This window comes from Setaria italica, chromosome V, assembly GCF_000263155.2.
Source record: "Setaria italica strain Yugu1 chromosome V, Setaria_italica_v2.0, whole genome shotgun sequence".
Lineage (NCBI taxonomy): Eukaryota > Viridiplantae > Streptophyta > Magnoliopsida > Poales > Poaceae > Setaria > Setaria italica.
The window spans coordinates 40,526,340-40,535,976 of NC_028454.1; the positions used below are offsets into that span (position 1 = coordinate 40,526,340).

The 9,637-nt window shown below is 51.4% G+C and overlaps 1 protein-coding gene across 1 annotated transcript; it reads right to left on the bottom strand.

Annotated features, from left to right (window-relative positions):
• Positions 1 to 3,600: 3,600 nt before the first annotated feature.
• LOC101759896 (RING-H2 finger protein ATL66) lies at positions 3,601 to 4,605 on the bottom strand. The gene has a single exon (XM_004970392.3). It carries the CDS (start codon positions 4,465 to 4,467, stop codon positions 3,901 to 3,903), a length of 567 nt encoding a protein of 188 aa, XP_004970449.1. The 5' UTR covers positions 4,468 to 4,605; the 3' UTR covers positions 3,601 to 3,900.
• Between the last annotated feature and the right edge of the window lie 5,032 nt (positions 4,606 to 9,637).

Consider the following 9,637-nt stretch of genomic DNA (forward strand, 5'->3'; position numbering starts at 1 on the left):
CTCTACACCCTCAGCTCGGGGCTCCACCATGTCCGCAATTGGCTAAGCTGCTTTGGATAGTTCCTTCAGAGCAAGTCTAGCGGCTTCCAACTCGGCCTCGCGCTCCTGGAGAGTCTTCATGGCATTGACCAGGTCGACTAAACCATCCTCGCGCATCTTCTTCTCCTTCTTCTGGTGATGGTCCAGATTTTCATATAGCGCAGTCAGCTTATATTGCTAGTTCGTCACCAGGTAGTAGGAGTTCTTCCAATGAACAACTTGACCCTGGAGATCTTCTTTTATTTTCTCGAGCATTGCAGGAATAATACAAAAGAAGTTCAAGGTTGCAAAGTAAAATCACTACTCGAAGACCAAGGGAGAAGATCACTTACCTCTCATTTGCTGTTTCAAAGACTTGTTGCGCCCCCTGACACGGTCATTTTCCGCCTCAAACTGCTGAACACAATTCCGGAACTCGACAGCTTGTCCGTCGTACTTCATCAGCAGCCTGGAGGAGTACTCCCTCTCCTTGGCAAGCTCCTTAGCAAAAACCTTAGCACTGAGTACTGCGTCCCCATAGCCTTGCAGCATTTGCGATTTCCGTCGAGAGTGCCTGATGACATCTTGCACCACAAAAAATATGTACTCGTGACAGGGTATGAGTACTGATTTCAAGCTACAGAAGAAGCAGGATGAAACTTACCTTTGCATATACCCCAACGGGGCGATACATCATCATTCCGACCACCATCTCCATGTCAAGCAGCGGGTTGTCGATTAACTGAATGTCTTCAAGATTAATCTCTCCAGCAACCACAGGCTCCCCACGTGCAACAACATCTATCGTGCTAAATGGAACCATGGCACGGCTTATCGACAGACCCGGCTCGGAAGATGGGACGACTGCCATGACTTCCAGTATTTCCGCGGCTTTGAGAGTAGCCACGGTGCTAGAGGTAGTCGCCACTGGAGCTTCGAGTACTGGTTCCTCGGGGGCTGGCACTACAGTATCAGTCAACAAAGATATTACATCCTGCATTAACGCTGCTATGACTACGAGAGATATGGCACCCTGGGCTGCTTATCGACGTGGGTTGTTCTTCTGGCAGCAGACTTATTGGCACCGGGGCAATGTCCTTGACCGAGTGGCTACTGCCATCGGTCACGGGCTTCAAGCTCGGCCTCCAAGTTACAGGTTAGAGGATTTTCTACATAAGACAAGTTGTCAGTCCATTGCAAATTACAACCAGTACTCAAAAGAGTAGCGAGACTTACTTCGAAGACCTCCTCAGCTTGAGAGAAGGCTCCCCTATCAGGCGCAGTGGCCTGATGGTTGAAAACGGCTTCTTTGGCATAGCTTGTTGGATCACAGTGCGATCATTTCCAGCCTTCGACGCCGCCTCTGCTCCTCGAGTAGTTCTTGCGCGGTAGGATCCACCCAACAACGAGAGGTTCGGGGTCATATTCAATCTCAATGACCTCCTCGATTGCTGGCAGCTAGTGTTGTGCGACTTTAGTAGTCGCCCTCTCTGCCTCGGTCACCTCCCCGACTACCTGCAAACCACCATTGCCATATTGAGTAGACATGGTGGTATTGGATTTACTTACTGAAAGTACTCAATCCTCAGGATCTTGCCCTTCTTCATATGTTATTACCGCTAGGGGTATGTCCTCTGCAGTAAGAGGCTTCCTCACAGCACACTTCGGAGCGATAGTCTGTTTCTTCCTCGATGGTGGAGCAAGCGCAGCTTCAAGATCATCTTTAGCTGCGCGCTTAGATGATCCAAAGGATGACCCAGCCTTATCAGATGGCCGGGCCTTGAGTTCGAAATCCTCCGCAGCTTCAGAATCAGTGCTACTGGAGGTTTCGACTACTTTTTCCTCCTCCTCCTTGTCGGCTTCACTCCCTACGCTCGGTACCGTGTGAACGCGAGGAGCAGCTTTAATGTCTTCTGATCCAGGAGGAGGAGGAGGAGGAGCAAAGCAGTACAAATATACATCTTCCTGCACTGACAGACAAGTTAGTACACTCGAACATTAACAAAATGAGTACTCGGGGCTGCGGCCACAGGTATTTACAGCTTTTGGCGGGCTGGCAGCGCAGAACTCCCGCACAATGGTCGGGATTTCACCCGTGTTCTTGAACATGCGTCTCAACCACGACATGACTTCGTCTGTGCTTAGTTCCGCATTAGACATTCTTGATGGGTCATTAACTCCCAAGTACTCGTAAGCCCAGCAGTATTGCAGTTGCAAGGGTTGGATTCGCCGCTTCATGAAGCTAAAAGCTACTCCAACTCCTATTAATCCTTCTTGCTTGAGCTTGGCTATCCAGTCCAGGAGTTCGGGAAGCTGCAGGCAGTCTCCATGGCTTGGCTCATCAGCCATCTGTTATTCCAAGTTGGGCGATGTCCAGTTAACTTGGGGAAGGTCGTGGTTGCCGATGTAGCACCACTTCTCTTTCCATCCAGAATTAATCCAATAAACCCCGGAAGAAGTCAGAGGCAGGCAATGCAAGACCGCGCTCAATGAAATGTGTGAAGATTACCGACTGCTCGAGGTCCTTCTCCATTGCCACAGGTTGCCGAAGGCAAGTCTCCTGTTGATGACGTTTTTTTCCTTGGAGGAGGTTGGCGGCTTCCATCACTTTGATGTCTTCCTCCTTCAGCGATGATCGCTTCCCGGCACATGCAGGGGTTGGCGGTGCAGTCTTGTCCGTCTTCCTGTACTTGGGAGCCTTGCAGTTGTGTTCCTTCTTCTTGTCCGCCTTCTTCTTCCCGCCCTCAACCGCCTTGGCTGCAACTGCTTTCTTTCCCATCCTCGATGCCACGAGTGTTTTTTTTTTCACATGCACTCGGGGGCTGAGTGGTGGGGGACGGCAGCACTAGCGCTCAGAGATCGGATGGTGGTGGCGCTGGGGCTACAGTGTGGAAGTTGAAAGAGCAGATGACTCAATCCTCGCCGTGCAGGAGAAGATCCGGCACGATCTCGAGACCAAAGGCTTCGTCACCTATGAGGCCACGGACGAAATTGCAAATGAGGACGAGGCCGCAGCACCTGCAGGAGGGCACCGCCGGCCTGGGGTCAGCAAAGCATGCTGGACGGGTGAAGTTTAGGCGTTAACCGTGAAATTTCCAAACAAACGCTTCTTTGGGTCTGCTTTATTATGTTTTCTCAGTTACTGGACTGTATATAAATACTATATTGGATTTAGTTTTGCGGCCCGGTATGAGCAGTACAAGCCCAAAGCAGAACACAGCAGAAGCAACAACCCAATCGCCTCTCTAACCGCTTCAATTTTTATCTGGGCCAGTGCAGGCCCGCGGTTACATCCCCAAACAAACGCTTTTTATTTTTTAGCTGACCTGCAAATCATGCTGGCAGGAGCAGGACTCTATCACGTGAGCTAAATCAAACGAAGGCCAGCTGGACAAACCGCCTAGCCGAGAGGTCTAGAAGAGCCAGGTAATCTCGGATCGGGGCAGTGACCGAGCCCAGGGTGTGAGTGCGTGACCCGTGCCCCTGCAGGTGTGCCACACCCATCGTACGACGCCCACAGAGCGTGAACTGCATCGAACCACCGCGTTCGGCCTTTTCTTGGCCTCTCCTCTGCAACTGAAAGCGAAAGTGTCGCCCCAGCAATGGCAGCGCTTCCCTTAATGCTGGCCTGTAACTAAAGAACGTCATCGCATCTGATGTCGATCCCTTCAACCGGCCATGGAAACACGCTACAGTACTCGTTTCGTTTCGGCAACTGGAGTGAGCAAATTAACGCCACGGCGCAAGATTTTACAGTGGTGTACACACAAACGAAAGTTTCCACCGCCCGCCGCCGGAACACTATCGGCCGGCGCAACGGAATGCGGCCGCCCTGAAAGTTCATCCTGTTCCGCCTCCACGCACGGTTGCCGCGAGGGATGATCAGACAGCTTCGTCGCTTCCGATGCCGTCGCCTGGTGGTTTGGTGGCGGTCGCGGCCGCGAGAAGCGAGGCCCGGCACAGAGGGCAGCTTGCCTGAGCCCGCAGCCACGCGTCCACGCATTCCGGGTGGAAGCCGTGTCCGCACCGCGGCAGCGCCTTCACCTTGTCGCCCTCCACGAGCTCGCCGAGGCAGATGGGGCAGCACTGCGCCGCCGCGTCGTCCGCCGCGGCGCCGGCGCCGGCGCCGCCACCAGGCCGCCGGTACAGCGTCACGGGCAGGCCCGCAATCGCGGCGTCGTCGAGGCCGGGCGACACCGACGCGGTGGAGCCCAGCGGCGCCGCGGAGGAAGAGCCCGGCGACGACGCCCAGTACCTCGGCAGCGCGGCGGAGACGCCGCGGCGGTCGTTGTAGCGGTGGCACGCCCAGCGGAGGTAGAGGCAGATGGCGACGAAACAGACGAGGACGCCGAAGAGCGCCACGAGCACCGGCACGCCGCGGCCGTGCACGGCGAAGTTGCCGTCGTCCACGTCGCCGTAGCGCCACCGCAGCGCCTCCTGCGCTGCCATGCGGCTGCCCTCTCTCCGGGAGCCTGGAAATCGTTGCGGCCGTCAGCTTTCTTCTCTTCGCGTGGCTCTTGAAAAAACACAAAACGAAGGGCGTCGGCGCGTCGCGTGGCTTGTGTGGGCTGGGCGGCCTCTGGTCCCAGCGCGTGCTCGCTTCAAATGGGCGGCCTGGGCTGGGCGGCGTGAGGGATCCAGGCGGTTCTAAGCTTTTTCGGCAAGCGATTTGCAGTGACCGTCTGCTGAAATTCCCTCTCGTCGAAAGGTTTGACGAATACTCCTAACCAAGAAACGTGCTAACGACTGCTGGGTCGGTCGTGTTCATGTAGAGTGGGACACAAAAAGGATAAAGATGCTATGCATGTTACCAGGTGCTAAACTTCAGCACGTGTCATATTGGATGTTCGGATGCTAATTAGGAAGATTCAACGTGAGCTAATTATAAAACTAATTGCATAATCCCTAGACTAGTTCGCGAGACGAATCTATTAAGGCCAATTAAGTTACTGTAGCACCACATTGTCAAATTATGGACTAATTAGACTTAATAAATTCATCTCACGAATTAGACTCCATCTGTGTAGTTAGTTTTGTAATTAGACTATATTTAATACTCCTAATCAGTATCAAACATCCGATATGACAGGTGCACTAGCATGTGGGAGCCAAACACCCCCTTATTCGGACCTAGCTAGCCAACCAGTGGCTCTCTAGATGCAACAGCAATTTGCGGCTAGCTGTGTGGGATTTGCCGGTCACTACGCGTTTAGGGAAGCATCAGAATTTCCTTTCTTAGTTTTCTTTGTTTGAAAAAGGGTGGCCCCATGCACGGCCTGACTTTGCCACTACTGGCAGTTGAAGGAAGTGTGGTCGTTATCAGGATAAACCGCGATGTTTCTTGAGAAGCGCCTTAGGCTTGTTAGGCTCCCATCTGCTAAAATTTAGCACATGTCATATTGAATGTTTGATACTAATTAGAAGTATTAAATATAAGTTAATTACAAAACTAGTTGCACAGATGGAGTCTAATTCACGAGACGAACCTATTAAGCTATTTGCTAATGATGGATTAATTAGCTTTAATACATTCGTCTCGTGAATTAGCCCACAGGTTCTGCAATTAGTTTATAATTAGTTTATGTTTAGTCTTACTAATTAGTATCTGAATATTCGATGTTGCACTGCTAAAGTTTAGCGCACCCCCCTAGCTAATTGGAAAGGTTGGTCGCCTGGAGTCTAGAAAGTTCTGAAAGAATCACATCTGGTGTAGCAGTAAACTCAGTGGGTGCAGACTGTACTTCGCACGAACGTTTTGAAGCAGTGGTATTTTAAAATGCACTTCGCACAAACTTATCTGCACCCGATCCTTATCTTGGAAGCTGGGCACGTGAGGTTTTACCTCGAACGGTCTCTTCAGGCCCGGAACAGGTAGGAGCTTTTCTGCTGCGAAGGCTGAGAAGTGAGGAGGATTTTCCTTTTTAACGAAAAGAAGTGAGGAGGATTGATGGTAACAACCACAGAGTGTCAAAACGGGAATGATGCAGTGCAGCATGAGTGGGTAGGTAAAGGACGGGTGCTCACAACTGTACACAGGTCTGCCAAATTGCTAGGCACCGATGGATGCAAGATACAGCTATGCGTGTTGTGGTCTGGTAAAGCACGGTGAGCGCGAGGGGCAAGCACGGGGACAGCCGAGCCAGCACGGGTCGGCCGTGGATGTTCGTGAACACTGAACAGCACATGTTCACAGCCGGATCCAACGGCTTTCCGTGCGGTTATCAACTTTGGCAGCATCATTACGATCATCAGTTTGTGCTGGGCACATATATTCATATTCTTCGGCACCTGCATGACTTACCGTAAGGTCTTCATGCCGATCATGCCATCGTATCCTTTTTGTTCCCAATGAAACAATGTTGGCAGTCCGAAGGAAAAAAAAGAAAAGACGAGAGCCAGTCCTGCACTACCTGAGCAGTGGCGAGTCTGGCGACCAGGCCCAGGAGAAACCCCAAATTTGGGAAACTGCAGGGTGACCCGTGCCACTGACGATTGGGCCAGGCTCATCCTAAATTTGTCGGCATGTTCGGATGGACTTATAAGGCGGCTGAAAAGCTGAAACAGCTGATTTGTTGTGAGAGAAAAATACTGTTCAATGGCTGATAAGCCGGCTGATAAGCTGAAGCGAACAGAGTTGCGTGTCTCCACGCTGAGACCCATGCTGATCATGGGATTTCTTTTGTCAAGACCCGAGGTAGGACTTCACAACACTGCACCATGCATGCGCTTCACAGTTGTGTGGACGGACCATACGAGGACTTTATCCCTCCATCTCAAAAATAATATAATTTTAACTTTACACAAGCTAAACTAAGTTTATGCGGAATACGCGGCGGGTGGTCAAGACTATTCCAGTGTTTATGAGGAGCTCTAGTCATGTGGTTGACGGTCGTGACACGTATGTAGGCCACGGCCAGGCGGTGCGGCGAGGTCGCCGCCGAAGCTGCGAGCGGTAGGAGGACGGTAGGTGGGGTCGGAGATGGGGGCATGTCAGCATCGTGGTTGTGCGAGGGCGGGAGAAGAGAAGGTAGCAGGTAGACGGCAATGATGGCACAACAATGTAGACGGGCTGGGAGCCGCTTGCCAGAGGCGGAGTAAAAGAAAGGGCCGAGGGGCCAAAGATACGCCGAGGGTGACGGTGGGACTGTGGGAGCACTCAGCGGGGGCGAGGGCGGCCGCTAGAGGACTGCCCTAGATGAAAATGATAGGGTCACGCGATAGAAAATGGTGCAACTCATCGCTTAAAATGAAGAAATTGATTTTTTTAAAACGTAAAAATGAAGGGATTGATGAGGCAGTTGATTCTTTTGTTGCGTAGTTTGCTATGTGTCACACCCGATTTTAAGGACAAAATCGAGTGCATTAAATACATGTGCGCCAGGATCAAGTTACACACATGTACGACAATAGTGAATATCAAAGACAGTGTTAAATCGAATAAAGAGAGTATTAACCATTATTACATGACCGAAAGTCTCACATAAACCACAAAGGCTAATTATTACGCAGCGGAACTCCAAAGATGACGACGACTCCACAGGCAGCTGACTGAAGAAACGTACGCCTAGAACTCCTCAAAGTCGGGGTAGTACTCCTCTTCCCAACTAGCTTGGTCTGAACAGCGGTTTTGCAAGGGTGAGTACACTTATGGTTGGTACTCAACAAGTCATGGGAAATAGTGTAGTGTAAGGCTAATTCAAGGTATGGCTAAGGCATAAGTAGCATTCGCTTTTAATTAAGTTGGTCAAGTTTTATTAGCAATTAACTAAGTATAAGTTCATACCACCCGAAATTAAACATGAACATAAAGTAAGTAACAAATGCATGAAATGATAACAAGTTTAATCCATCTTTCGATAATATTATCATGTGAGGGTCCAGGCCGCTCTTAACCGTGAGCACGGCTGATCGATCAGTTTAACACTCTGCAGAGGTGGCACATCTTTACCCACAAGTCGCGTAAAAGTTCATAAGAACTTTGGACCCAACCATGCGGTGTTTGCAAGGCACCATACCACACTTCCGAGGTGTGATTGCATAGGGACGCTACGAGGCCTTTACAAAGATTCCTTAATCAGTGGTAACCCGCTAAGGTTTCGGTGTCTGGCGTGCACCACCCATCCCAGGTAAATGCAACGACTCAGTCCCCCCTCTTGCCTCATCACGAGTAAGGTCACCCCAGACTAAGGTTTCTAATTAATCAGCCAAGACCAGAGCCATTTAGTCTTGTGGTAGCACTGTTTTCCTGGGTGGTCGCTCCATGTTCCGATTAACAAATAATGTTCTTGTCTTAATGAAAGGTATAACGTAAGTAAAGCAAGATTGAGCATTGTTTGTAGTTAAACCACCAAGTACCAAGTAAGCACTAAGCATGAGCTACCCAACATAAAGTAAACCGGTTGGTCAAGGCAAAGGTAAATCAATCTAGGCGAACCTTAATTGGGACCCATCAAATTAATCCTAACATGTGCATAGCATAAATGTTAAGTACGAGAAAGTAAAGGTGTATAGGACAACAAGGTAGTGATCAAGGACACGACTTGCCTTCTTGGCCTTGCTCCTGCTGTTCGTACTCCTCGAAAGCTTGATCGGCAACTCCCTCGAACTGCGGGGCGTCTACACGCGTCACACGAGCACATACAAGCAAACATGGGCAAAAGTAAGAAAACAGTACACCAAACATAGTTAAACAGAGAAAATAAGCTTGAAAAGATGATCTATGCTTTAAAACGAACACGCGGATATAAAGAACACGAAAAACGGAGTTAAGATGCAAAAGATATGATTAAAACAAGATCCAGGGGCTTTTCTGTGAGAAAAACAAAAGTTTCAGGGCCTATCCGCGAAAACCGAGGGCTTATACGTAATTATGCGTATAAACCGAGGGTCTGACGCGTAAAAATATCAAACCCGGACGGCGGGTTGATTTCTGGAAAGCTCAAGGGCTAAACCGAAAGATGCGAGGGCAGATCTGGAATTATTTTCAACGCGATCTGGACCGCGGGTTGATTTGCGGAAAAGGCGAGGGCTTAAGTGAAAAAGCGGCGCGGCGCGGCGACGCTGACCGGTACGCGGTCTGATTTGACTCGCGATTGACCGTCGGATCTTGATCCGACGGCTGCGGTCGACGACGACTCGCGGGCGGCGGCGGAAAAAGAAAACCGGCGACGGCGAGCGGCGGCGCGCGACGGCGAGCGGCGGCGGGTCGCCGGAGTTGGGCGAAATCACGCCACGGTGCACGGTTTAACGCGCGGAAGGCACCAGAAGAAAGAGGGGAACACGGCGATCCCGTTTTGGAGGTCCTTGTCGACCGGAGCTCACCGACGGCGGCGGACGACGGCGGGGAAGCGGCGGCGGCGCTTGAGCTCAAGGCGGCTAGGGTTTCGGGGGCGCGAGTGCTGGTGGAGGAGACCGGGAGGGGCGGCGGCTTTTATAGGGCGCTAGAGATAGAGGCGGCGCGGGTTTAAACCCCCGGAGGAGTCGGAGCGGAGGTGGAGACCGAGGCGGAGAAGGCGCGCGGCGGTTGCGGGAGTCCGGCCGGATTCGGCCGGAGGAGGGAGATGACGGGTGGGACCCACCCGTCAGTGGGCGCGGGCGAACGGCGGGGCGACGCGGCTTC

Excerpts from the sequence above, each read along its gene's own strand:
- LOC101759896 (XM_004970392.3), bottom strand. The coding sequence starts at position 4,467 with ATGGCAGCGCAGGAGGCGCTGCGGTGGCGCTACGGCGACGTGGACGAC.